At 41.0% G+C, this 13,715-nt stretch overlaps 1 protein-coding gene across 5 annotated transcripts in view; it reads right to left on the bottom strand.

Moving 5' to 3' along the window:
- Positions 1–13,715, bottom strand: part of tll1 (tolloid-like 1) — a 393,309-nt gene that overhangs the window by 102,867 nt on the left and 276,727 nt on the right. For all 5 annotated transcript variants that reach the window (XM_059964873.1, XM_059964872.1, XM_059964869.1 and 2 more), the window contains 2 exons: positions 13,372–13,567; positions 738–863 (listed from right to left, as the gene is read on the bottom strand). In XM_059964873.1, coding sequence (XP_059820856.1) covers positions 738–863; positions 13,372–13,567 — 322 coding nt within the window. The remainder of the gene's footprint in view (positions 1–737; positions 864–13,371; positions 13,568–13,715) is intronic.

Raw genomic sequence — 13,715 nt, 5'->3', positions numbered from 1 at the left:
CCAGAACCAATCCACAGGGCTTTAACACATGTGTTCCAGACTGAAACAGAGTTATTTTAGTTGCTGTGCATGTCCCTGCATAGGTTGGATTTCTATTGCTGGATGAGATAACTGAAGGTTGCTGCTGACATTCTATGAGGGCTTGAGCGATTTCCTTACCGTGATATGTTGTCACCACTGCAATATTTGCCCTCATCCCTCAGGTGTCAGTCACTTCAGACGAGAAAAGTTTAAAGTGAGGAAGATGGTATGAAAATCAAAACTGGTATACTGAAAATCAACTCAATGAACTGTTTTGGTCTACCTGTTTTTAACTGATAGTTAATCATAAAAGGGCAAAACAGGACAAAGACTACAAAAAGATTAATGTTTTAATTGATCCATTACTGTGCAGAGAAGAATACTTTGTTTCATAATTTATTTATGCAGTATTTCATGGCATTCAATTCTTAAAATAATTAAGAGAGTAGCTACATAGCCAAGAAGTAAATATTCTACCAAATCTGAACCCACCTTGAGGAAGAGACGAGGTACCTTCCGCATTGCCAGAGTAGGGAGGTGCATTGCCCTCTGAGTCTGGGTATTAGCAGGAGAGTGAAGAATTTCACCAGAGAGTGAAACCTGTACCACATTACTATTGGTTTTCCCAACTAGAGCAGGGTTCACATGAGCACATTGCATACATGAACAGAGAATCTTCACATAATTACCCGGTAACCTTATTTTACAACATTTACCTTCACAACTTTTCTTGTCTGCTGCAAGTTCATAGCCCGGGTCACAGGTACACTTGTAACTGCCCAACGTGTTCACACATTGCTGCTCACACCCTCCATTGTCATGTCTGGCACACTCATCCTCCTCTGTGGAGATGAAAGTTATTGGTTAGCCAAAGAGTTAACAGGCTAACACTTCCGGATGAAGTGAGCTCAATTTGCTGAGCAAATGCATTACCTATAATCACCCCACCATCAGTGTAACTTTGGGGCAAGATCAACATAAACTCTAAAGGAACATAAAAAAATGTCCATGCATCCAATTTTACTATCATTAAATCATAAAGCACCAAATGAAACCATTAGACCAATGTTTTGTATGTCAGATCTTTGAAAGAACTATCCAATTGGTAACAACTTGCCTTTACTCCATACTATTTTTTCTTCGTAAACACTTAATCCATTCCCTTGGGAAAAAGATTACTGAATCTACTACCATTACCTTCTTTTGATCTGCATTTCATTTTTCTGTATTTAAATATTAATTCCCCTTACCTCTGTTCTGCCTCTTTTTTCTAGTGGTCTGAATTCTCTGCTCCCTGGTTATTGATTCTTTTGCCTCTAGAAACTCGTTACTTACTTTAATAAATTCCTTTTGGGTTCAAGCATTGCCCACTTGATCTCCCCCAAACAATGAAGTTTTGACGTCCAATAATTTGAGTACAATATTTCAGTCCGCCACTTCACTGCAGGTCAGAGGTATAGTCTCTTAGATGCGACAGTAAACTGAAACCCCTTCTGGCCTCTCACATTAACATGAATTATCCTGTGAAATTAATTCTATGAGCAATAGGGGAATTGACCTGAGCCTCCTGGTCAATCTTCATGTGTTATGCAACATCACTAGAACAGATTATCTTAAATGACAGTATTGCTGTTTGTAGGAGCTCACTGAGTGAATACTGACTACTGCAAGCCTGACCTCAAAATAATGACTGCCCTTCAAAATCATTTCAATATACCCTATAACATGCCTTGGCAGAAAGTAAAAGGTTCCATACGTGCATATCTTTCCTTTTATTTCATAATTTTAAACATGAACATCGAATTTTCCTTTAATTGTTCCTGCTACAGGAAGAACCACTGCAGTCTTTTCACACCATCAAAATCTTGCATCCATATTCCACGTCAGATCTAAACCTTGATATCCTTCCTAGTGTGATATTTTAATATGTGCACACTGGCCCAGAACTTTATTGATGAATCTGAAGTCAGCAGTATGGAAATTCCAGGAAGCCTTATGGTAATTAAGTGCAGGACATCTTTCATGTTATTCAGTAAACTCCCTGTAAGATAGATATCTCATAGTTGTTTAGAATGAATGTTGTGTGAGTATTGATAAGGATCGGAACTTGATAGAATTTGATGCCATGATGGTTAAGGAAATGATCATGTGGGGCCTGAAGAAAATATTGTTTGAGCATTGTACCTCTTCTCAAACAGTGCTCGAAAGGTATTTATTTTATTGTTACTACTCAACACACCTTTTTAATTCCCTGGAAGCTCATCCTGGAAGCGAAAACAAAACTTACTTCCACTGATCCCAGCCCACTTCAAAGTTTAAAGTAAATTACTATCAAAGTACATATATGTCACCATATACAGCCCAAATTTTTTTTCTTGTGTGGGCATACTCAACAAATCTATAGAATAACTATAACAGAATCAATGAAAGACCATCCAACTAGGGTATTCAACCAGAATGAAAGAGACAGCCAACTGTGTAAATGCAAAAAGAACTAACGATAATACAAATAAATAAACAATAGGTATTGAGAACATGAGATGAAGAAACCTTGAAAGTAAGTCCATAGGTTATGGGAACATTTTGATGATGGGGCAAGTGAAGTTGAGTATTCAAATTCTAACAATTCTTTACCTAGGATTTAACCAGGAGTTTGGGCATAATTTGCTAATTCACTGCCAAATTTCAGTAGAAGATCCTGGAACCATGTAGAAATTCAATACTGCCATCTTTTATTCTGGTGCTTAATGAGTAAGCAAGAAAAATTAATATCATAGATTTCAGTAATTCAAAAACAGAATAGTGGTGTTGATGACATTGCCTGAACAGAAGATTATTGTGATGCTGGTGGTATTATTTACATCTGATGAAAACAATCAGTCTAAAAAATCTTCACTGTATTAACATCTGAGTTAAAACAAATCCCATATTATGCAAAATATTTTATACCAAACAATTGCAAATTTCATAAGATACACCATAATTTTTGTTTGGTGTCATATGTGAAACATCATCACAAAGGATTTGATAGGTGAGAAATTCACCAAATACGGAGCTATTGATGGTGTTGTGTGCTCTAAAAGGAACCAGGCTCCTATAATGCACTTGAAGGTGGGTCCCAAGGAAAAGATCACAATTGATTCCCCTTAACCCAAAAAGAGAATTAATTTAATCATCCATGATGTTCAAAGTTTTGATACGGATCTGAACTTCATTGTGAGCAGCTTCAGTAAAATCCAGCACTGACACTCATGGCCAAAATAAATGCCTAACTGTGTTTGCCTACTGTTAGGTTGTATTCCAGAGTTAGGATATATAGCAAATATTAACCTCAGCAACCGATCTTTAGACCTGAACACAGACTGTAGATTACATTTAAAATGCAGCCCTGGACAATAGGTAACTGAAGCTGTGGACACGAGTTAATTGCAAACCAAAAAATTCTGATTAAATTTCATTTTGGGCATCTAGAGTGAGTGCGAAGGAGGAGGTGTGAAAATTATATGTAATTCAAAGGAAGCACTGTTGATACGTTGTAAATATAGAGTTGCTCTTTGACCTTTAGCATATACAACTTCATGTAATATATTGGGTCAGACAGGCCTGTTCCTACAGTGAGTATCTCTTATGTGGAATAAACCACTTCTGTATAGCTGGCTTCAGTCTCAAATGACTTTGTTCACATTACAACATTTGCAGGCTGGTCCAAATTACCTTTATGTGACCCACTACGTGGCCAGCTTCTCAGCGGTTTAAGTGGGTAAGCATTTTAAAAATTAGCACTCATACTTGAACCTATTTGGGTTGGTAGCTAGGGGATCACAAGGTATCACAACCACGAGGCAGAGCTGAACTGGTAGTTATAAAAGTAGTGCGGTGTGTGTCCGTGCATGTATGTTTCTGTAAGGGACTGAACTGTCCGTCTGTGAGACAGAGTTATGAATGGTGGTTACTGATGGTTTGGGATGCCAGAGAGGGGCATTTATACTCATTCCAGTATACTGTATTTTGGCAGACGTGTTTGCAAGTGAATGTGTATGTTTTAACAATATGTCTGTAACCTTGGTGTAAGAGTTAGATGCAAAGGAATACAACAGGCATTACAAATTCAGATGCACATAAGTGGCAGATTGATACACTCTGTGGTTTTAAGAGTGCACTGTTTAAATTTTATCCATCATTTATATTTTGCATAATGTGGGAACTAGTGTGAAGATATTGAGGGAGATGTTATTGCCACCTGTATCCATTAGAACAGTATCAATTGATGTCAAGCAACATCATGCCGAGAGACCTGATGACCCCAGCCAGCCCTCGACTTTGATTATGGCCAACCATAAGCCCTCCACCCCTGGAGAGAAGCAGAGCACTTTGTCAGAGTCGCCTGTGGGAATGCAGAATTCGGGCTAAGGTTTGAGGAAATGATTGAAATACAGAAGCTGCACCCTAAAGATATCCATGTGCTGGTAAAAGTGAGATGTCTGGGCCATATATAGGACAGTATGGCCCAGGGAATGCAGGATATTATAGGGCAAACACCAGGAACACCAGCAATGAAGAGAAACATTACTTCTTTAAGGGGGAAAGTGAGGCAGCGACTGGGTGGGGGGGAGGAGGTGAAAATAACTGGGGGTCAATAGTTCAGAGGGGTAATAGGCCTGCCATGGATTATGAAGAACATAAATATCAAGCGCATGAGGTGTACTCAGGGTTGGATAATCCAGGGAAGGAAAACCCAGTCTTCCTAAAAATGCTGGGTGCAAAGGAGGTGTGAAAATTATATGTATTTCAAAGGAAGCATTGTAGATGCATTGTAACGATAGAGCTGTCCTTTGACGTTAGCATATAAAATGTCATGCAATATTGGGTCAGACAGGCCTCCTCATCCAGAGAGTGTCTCATTTTGTTAAATAATCCACTTCTGTATCCACTAGCTTCAGTGTCTCTCCAGTGACTTTGTTCACACCATCTACAGTCCTTACCACACTGTTTGACATCATTTCTATGGCATAGCATTTTATTTCTTTTATTTAGAGATAAAGCATGGAACAGACCCTTCTGACCCAATGAGTAGCACTGCCCAGCAACCCACCTATTTAACCCTTGCCTATTCATCAAACAATTTACAGTGACCAATTAACCAACTAGCGGATACATCTTTGGTCTACGGGAGGAAAACCACATGGTCATGGGGTGCATGTATAAACTCCTTACAGACAGCACCAGAATATAGCTTTAATTGACTTGCTCCACCTCTGCTTAAATAGCTGAAACTAGAACAGAAAATGCTGGAAATACTTAGTGGATCAGGCAGTGCCTGTTGAGGGAGATGCCGAGATCTCAGATCAATAACTTTTGATCAGAACTAGAAAAATTAGAAATCCCATTCTGTCTACATTCAATCACAGGGATGGCCTTTGCCTCTCCATCCCTCCCACTTTTTTTGTAATTTAATACACATTGTTTTCTAATGAGACCTCATTCTGGTGAAATAAAGGTCAATATCTGTTTCTCCCACCTTACATGCTTCTTGACTAGCTGAGTGTTTGAGTATTTTCTTTTCTTTTTTATCTTGGGTATTCAACATCTGCAGGATTTGTTTCCTCCTCTGCTTTTCAACTTAAATAGCAGTAGGGTTGTCTCTTGGTGCCCATCAGGTGACAGTAAAATAGACTCACTTGTGAAAGCACCAGACACAAAATGCTGGTGGAACACAGAAAACCAGGCAGCATCTATAGGGAGAAGCACTGTCGACGTTTCGGGTCAAGACCCTTCGTCAGGACTAACGAAGGGTCTCAGCCCGAAACGTCGACAGCGTTTCTCCCTATAGATGCTGCCTGGCCTGCTGTGTTCCACCAGCATTTTGTGTGTGTTGTTTGAATTTCCAGCATCTGCAGATTTCCTAGTGTTTGCTGTGATAGCATCAGTGCTGGTTAGGTTTTGAATAAAGGGAGCACAGAGACAACTATTTGAAAAGGCAATAAAGCACTGCACCTTCTGGATTTTTCACGCTCATGATCTATTCAATAAAACCATGGCTAATCTTGTATCTCAACACAATGTTCCTGTTTGATTCTTATATCACTTGATCCTGTTAGTATTCAAAGATTTATTGAGATGACAGGAAAATTATCATATCTATACTAATTATTTCATTCAAGACAATATTCTTCCATTCTAATGTCCTGAACTAAAGAGTATTATTCTACACCTATTATTTTAAATCACATTAAATAGCATTAATGGTAAGACTCTTGGTAGTGCGGAGGATAAGTGGGATCTTGGGGTCTGAGTCCATAGGACAGTCAAAGCAGCTGTGCAGGTTGACTCTGTGGTTAAGGCAGCACACGGTGTCTTATCCTTCATAAATTGTGGGATTGAGTTTAAGAGCTGAGAGGTAATGTTGCAGCTATATACAACTCTGGCCAGACCCCACTTGGAGTTCTGTGCTCAATTCTGGTTGCCTCACTGCAAAAAGGACGTGGAAACCACAGAAAGGGTGCAGGAAAGATCTACAAGATATTGCCTGGATTGAGGAGCATGAATTATGAGAATAGTTTGAGTGAACTCAGCCTTTTCTCCTTGGAGAGACGGATGGAGAGATGAGGGGTGACCTGATAGAGGTTTACAAGATAATGAAGCATTGATTGTGTCGATAGAGGCTTTTTCCCAGGGCTGAAATGACTAACATGAGAGGGCACAGTTTTAAGGTGCTTGGAAGCAGTTACAGAGGAAAGTCAGGGGCAAGTTTCTTTGCACACAGATCGTGTGGAATGGGCTGCTGGCAACAGAGGTGGAGGCGGAAACGAGAGGGTCTTTTAAGAGACTCCTGCATAGGTACATGGAGCTCAGAAAAATAGAGGGCTATGGGTAAGCCTAGGTAGTTCTAAGGTAGGGACATGTTCGGCACAACTTTGTGGGCTGAAGAACCTGTATTGTGCTGTAGATTTTCTATGTTTCTATGACATCAGGACTGAACTGCAAAGTTTAACGCCTAGAACTGCAATAGCGTTCGGCTTACTGCTGCGTAACCATGGCAACCAGTGAGCTATCACTGAGTATCCAGCTGTCACTCACAAACAACTACCAATACCGACTGCTCAATCTCTTACTGTCCAAATCCAGATGAGTACATCAGCTCAGCGAGTATTTCAAAATGTATCATCCATATAATGTGTTTGCAATAGTCTAAGGGACACCAAGCCAGTGTGAGACTTTAGCTCTGAAAACATCTCACTTCTCTCAGGTTATAAAACATCATTCAGTTTCATTTCGTGGTAAGTATAATCATTACGTGCCTTTGTATTTCAAGTGGGGTTTAAAGAATTGAGAGGTGACACCACATGCTGTACACCAACAAATTTTGTTTGTGCGTGCAGTCTTAGGCCAGAGGTTCCCACTGTTGGTCAGAGAAAGTCTAATATGGCCAGTCAACTGCATGAGAGGAGAATAATGATCCCAAGATAAATATCTTTGGATCAAGAGGAGGGAGATTTTGGCCTGAAGAAACTCCAGTTACAATTAGTGGATTTGACAAATCAAGGACAGGGGAAACAATCAAACCAGTTGTGTCTGCCCACCCTCTTTTGTGGACTCTGAACTGACTCTTGTTCTGGGATAATCTAATCACAGCAATTGAATGTGGGCACAATGACCTGCTAAACCTGAGACCATTCTTAGTCAAGTAGCTATTTGTTATGTAAAACACGTGGGTTCACAGACTAACTACCTGTGCACCCCACTAGAATCCCTGACCTTCCATGAACAAACAATGAAGAGAAAAGGTATTACCCAGGAAAGGAGTCTACACTGGCCGGGTGTTCCTCGTGGTTCCGAACTCCACGTGTCCGTGGTGGGGTTGGTTTCAGATTGCTGGAGCGTTATCACCCTTATGTACTTAGAGCTGCTGACTCTTGTAGTGTTCTTCATCAGTTGAAATGGTGGATCTCCATCCCATTGTCTCAAGGTCACCTGATCTACAGGTTCAAGTCCAGGATTACAATCAACAATGCCTCATGGTTCTGCTCATCCCAGCCTGTATATTTGTGTCTTTCAACTCTGACTGGTCCAAACCAGTCAAATGAGGCGACCCAGACAAAGTCTAATGAGATTACAAATTGCTTCTTCGGTATGTCTGCCATTTGACAAAATGAGCAACTACTCATCTAAGAATGGTCTCAGGTTTAGCAGGTCATTTCCTGAAGCTTGTTGTGTCCACATTCAATCGCTCTGATCAGAGCCAATTGTCTGCTTCCCCTGTCCTTGATTTGTCAAATCCACTAAATGTAGAGTTTTTTCTGGCCAACATCACCCCTCCATTAGACACCTCCTCATGATCAAATACGTTTGCTTCAAAGAAGTCAGCGGGTTCTGAGGTGACTGATCATATCTGTGTGAAGCCCAAGGACTCTACCACATAAGGGGAATGCACTGCTTTTTGAGGAAAGAGTTGGGTAGTCAGGGAGATAATGTATTACTTGTACTGTTCACACATGCTTTCAACAAAGAGACCTGAAGTTCACAGTGCCATCCAAGTTGTTTTATTCTATTTCAAGTGGCCATGGCCAGAAATTGCTGTATGTCAGTAAAGACATTACTTGTATTTAAGAAAGCTTTGAAAACATTCTTGGTGTTCCCTCTGTCCTGGTGCCTATTCTCTGGAATGTGGGAGAATCCTTATTAAATTTGCCTGCCCTGAGATATTTGATGATATTTTGTATCTAGGTAATGACATGCAAACTGTGATTGTAACCAAAGGATTTTCATACACTCATTGCAAGATGGAATCAAGCAAGGCAGAGTCATCACAAGAAAACATTTCTGATGTTTCTCACTGCACTTCACCAGCAAGCTCCCCATTGGAGTAGAACTCCGGGTCAAAAGAGAAAGTTTTCAATTTACGTCAGCTCCACTCTAGAAAAAGGTCACCAAGATGCTCCACTGTATTTCAATGGGCCAGGAATTGCTTTGAGTTGATAAGGATTTTGAAGAAGGATTTAAAACCTTAAGTCATAGAGATGCAGCACATAACTTTTGCATATGTATCTATGCACTGCTGCATAGGTATGCAAAGGAAGTTAAATTCCAAGTCAGTGGAGCATATGAGAGAATGGGTATGTACTAAATATCCACTGACTAAACATTCCCTACCAACCTTCACTGCAAAATGCAATAAAATTCAACAACAAGATCAGGAAAGCACAGATACTTTCCCTATCTCATCAGTGCTGCATCTGTCTGTCTGGGGAAAAGAAAAGATATTGTTCAATGATCAAGACATCAAATACCTCAAAACTGTTAACCTACTGTGTGACCAGATCTCTTCCCTCCTGCATGCTTCTGAGAAATCAACAACAAAGCAGTTCCCCCAACATCTTGTAGTTTGGAGATGGCAGATCTGTGCACTGGCAAGGTACGACCAATGCTGCCTTTGCTAGATCCTTAAATTCACTGGCAGGAAAAACAAAGCAACATCAGTATTCCCTTGAAAACCAACATCCTCAACCGATGCTTTCTCCAAACACACTGATCTACAATCACACCCTGAATCCTCCCACATACAGGGCAGAGAACACTCCATGATTTCCATCTGCACCATCATGGTCGCATGACAACAATAGGGATTAACTCTGTGTGTGTGTATGCACACAGACACGGCGGGGGGGGGGGGGGGGGAGTGGGTTCTGTAGACTTGACATGGTGTAATGCCACAGGGGGTGTGGTGATCTCTCTCTCTCCCCCACCCTCTCAAGGGATCAAGGGATAACTGTGCTAAGGAATCTTTAAAGGACGCCGAGATTCAACACTTCATTTTCTGTTTCAGTAGAACATTGAATTACTCAATTTCAGGTAAAATCGAACCTCTGTTTGACGACCCCTGCACCCCACAATCTTATCTCCAGACCTCCTATTTTTGTCCTCTTACACCCCCCTCCAGCCACCACCCTCCATCAATATTATTCTTTGCCTCCCACCCCTGGTTCCACCCACCTACTACCCACTATATTACCCTCCTCCATCTGATTCCACAGTGTTGGCCAGGAAGAATGGCAATCTTCAAATCAGTGAACTCAAATGAATCAAGGACAGTGGAAGCAGTCTTTGTTCTTGCCGTGTGCTTGGGGGGTGGAGGCTGCCATTTTGTGAAGACACTCTATTCTTCATTTTGTGAGCTTGACATGCTGGGCTTGATTAGTGTTTTAAAGAAGACACAAAGACTCTTCAGGTAATCTGCTGGACTGGAGGTTATTTCCAAATAAGGAATTGTTTGTGAGGTGTTCTTTGGTTGGCTATAACATACAGGATTGTGAATGCCTGAGGCGATTCGAGCTCATTGCTGACTGAGAACAGAGCCATGAGTCAGCAACTGTCCCTTGATGGGAGGAGGACAATAGATGGATGCTGGCTTGGACCAGAGCCAATGACCAGGTGTTAAAGGCGAGACACGTGACCTGTGGCCAATGACACGGGAATGTAACATTTGAATTAATAATAAATGGATATAAAAGTGGATGCTTTGTGGTTACTGGTGGCAGTAACTTCGAAGAATAACCATCGCAGATACATGCGAGAAGAACCCTGCGTGAAGCACGTGGAGAGTGAATCAGGACCATGATGAACAAGGAACGCCTGGCCAGTGCAAATTCCTCCACCCGGGTAATACTTTTGCTATTCTTTGACTATCCAGGAGAGTCAGGGGTACTTAGCAGGTGTGCGCACAAGGTATTTAGTGTATGAATTCATGTACTTGTTAGTTTGAACAATAAAGGTAATTGTCAGTAAATACAGATCTCTCTGTGCCTCACTCAGAATCGTTGGAAGAGGTAGAAGCAGTATCTCTCTCTCTCTTTTTTCCAACAACAGGTTCATCCGCTGTCCCCTTTTGGCTTCCATGATCACATTCCTTACTTATCAGAAGCAGGCACTGGAACCCTTTGTGCCCCCATTATCAGCTTTCATCCTCACTCTCATTTCCACCCACTTGGCTCCACCTACCTTCTATATGGCTCCCAACTCCACTCTTCCCCCTCTCCTATCTGGCTCCCAACTCCACACTTACTCCCTCTCAAATCTGGCTACAAATACCTATCCATCATTCATCTCTCCCTCAGTTGACTATCACTTCTAGGCCCCTGTCAAACCATTCCTCTTTACCACTTTATTTTCCTTATCTCCCCTCTCCATTCTCAGTACTGATGCAGGGCGTCAACTGACAATTTCCTTCACATAAACAATGCTGCTCTAGCCACTGAATTCCTTATGGGTCGTATTTGTTGACCTGGGTTCCATCACTTAGATTTTCTTCTGTCACCACACTCATTAATGCCTGTGGTTAACTGTGCATACCCTACCCTTCTTTGGAGACCCATGCAGATTTTCATCGATGTATCACAGAAAGCATTCTCACTTGATGCACAGTGGCTTGGTCTGACAAATTATAGCAGATCCAGATAGTTCCTGAGGCAGGAGTTAATTCTAGCCATGACCAACCTCTCAAAGCACTTATCACAGTAGATGTGAGTGCCATTGGGTGATAGTCATTGTGGCAGCTCACCCTGTTCTTGTTGGGTATGATTATCACCCTTTTGAAACAGGTGGGAACCTCTGACTGAAGTAGTGAGAGATTGATGCTGTCCTTGGAACACTCCGGCCAGTAGGTTGGCACCGGTTTTCAGAGCCCTACCAGGAACAGCATCAGGGCCTCATGCCTAGCGAGGGTTCACCCACTTGAAAGATATTCTGACATTGGCCTCCAAGACAGATAACACAAGGTCACCGGATGCAGCAGGGATTTGCACAGATGAAGTTTTATTCTCCTTTTTAAAGCATCCATAAGAGGTGTTGTGCGCATCTGGGAGTGAAGCATCACTGCCATTCATGATGTTAGGTTTTGCTTTGAAGGAAGTAATAACCTGCAAACCCAACCAGGGCTGATCTGCACCCAACTTCATCTCTAGCCTCCATTGGAATTGTTTTTCCGTTCTTAAGTTAACCTTCTGTGGGTTATATCTGAACTCGTTATATAGTGCTGGATCAACTGGTCTTGAATGCCACAGACCTAGCCCTCAGCAGACTATGAATCTCCTGGTTCATCCACAACTTTTGATAATGGATATCTCCCGTATGTTCTTGAAAGTACACACTCACTCGCACAGTTTTTAATGAAGTTGGTGACAACTGAGGCATATTTATTCAGACTTGAAGATGAATCCCTGAATATTGTCCAGTCCATCAACTCAAAACATTCCTGTAAGCACCCCTTCTCCTCCTTTGACCATGCCTTCTTGGTCCTCACCCCTAGTAGTACAGTCTTTGTTTTTTCCTCACCTTGTGGAGCATTGGGCAGTAAACCATACCCCATATCCTCTGCCTTTAAAAGACTGAGCTAGGGTAAATGGTGAAGCCAAAGGGCTGCAGCTTAAATTGCAGGAGATAGCCATGTTGCCCTGAAGCAAAGTACACAGCAGTATCCGATGTTCCTCTTACTCTGAGATAGTCAGTTTTATTTTCCAGACACTGTACATTCACCAGAGGGATAGTCAGGAGTGGGGATCTACAGCTTCTGCATTTCAATCCTACTTACAGCCTAGCATGCTTCCTATTTCTTACAGGGAAAGTGCACTCATGACCTGAGTCTGCAGTCTGAGATCTGTTGACTTGAGTATCACTAGATTTTTTAAATCATTTTAAAACTCTGTTGCTTTCTGAAGTACCCCATGTCTGTGACTGTGGGTTTCAGCTGTAGTAATCCTGAATGGGAATATTTGATGATTCCCATCATAGCTGCATGCAATGACTCACCCCTTATCAGCACCATCTTTGATAAAATGTATCCTTGGCCTCACAAACTACCTTCTTATGATCTTGCATTTTACTGTTGACCTGCAATTCTCTTTCTTTGTAGCTTTTACATTTATTGTTGTTATTTTAACTTGTTGTACCTCACTGCATTGTGTAATAATCCAATATACATGACAAATCTTTTACTGCATCTTGGTATATGTGACAATAACAAACCGATTCCAAAAAGTAAGGGAATCATACCACGTGATCAGGCCAATATTTATCCTTTGATTAACAAAATAAGAACAGGTTATTTTGCATTATCACATTGCTCCAAGTAGAAGATTGCTATGCATAAAGTTCTTCCATTATAATAATGATTATATTTCATGAATATTTCAATTACCTTTAATGTGCTAAATGTCATTTCAGGCATAATGTGCATTACGTCAATGAATTTTTGTTTCTTTTATTCAAAGACACAATGCTCAAAAAAAGAATGTTTACTCTAACTGGGTTCTACTTACATTAATCTCAAACAGCACTCAGGAGTTTGTATATATGTACCTTTAAAAAAATTTGCTGCAAATCCTGCTTTATTGACGGTTCCATCAGAAACAAACTTCATCCATAGGGAATTGGAAGTAGACTTGATGTCTTCAGGTTTGTCATAGCCGCAAAATCGCCCAATCAATGGGCTGTTTTCATTATTACCATTTCGGACTTCAAGATAGTCATAAGCACAGTTGTCATGTCTCTCAATCTATGATAAAATAAGGAAAATGTTTTATTTAGTTTTGGATAACAAGTTCAAAACTAACTTTGAAGGGGATAACCAACATTTAGAACAGAACATAGCACAAATAACACAGAAACTGGTGCTTCAGCACACCATTCCTTTGGCAATTATG

The sequence above is a fragment of the Hypanus sabinus genome, chromosome 3, assembly GCF_030144855.1.
Source record: "Hypanus sabinus isolate sHypSab1 chromosome 3, sHypSab1.hap1, whole genome shotgun sequence".
NCBI lineage: Eukaryota > Metazoa > Chordata > Chondrichthyes > Myliobatiformes > Dasyatidae > Hypanus > Hypanus sabinus.
Note: the sequence above shows the minus strand (reverse complement) of the source record. Positions and strands in the feature narration are given on the sequence as shown.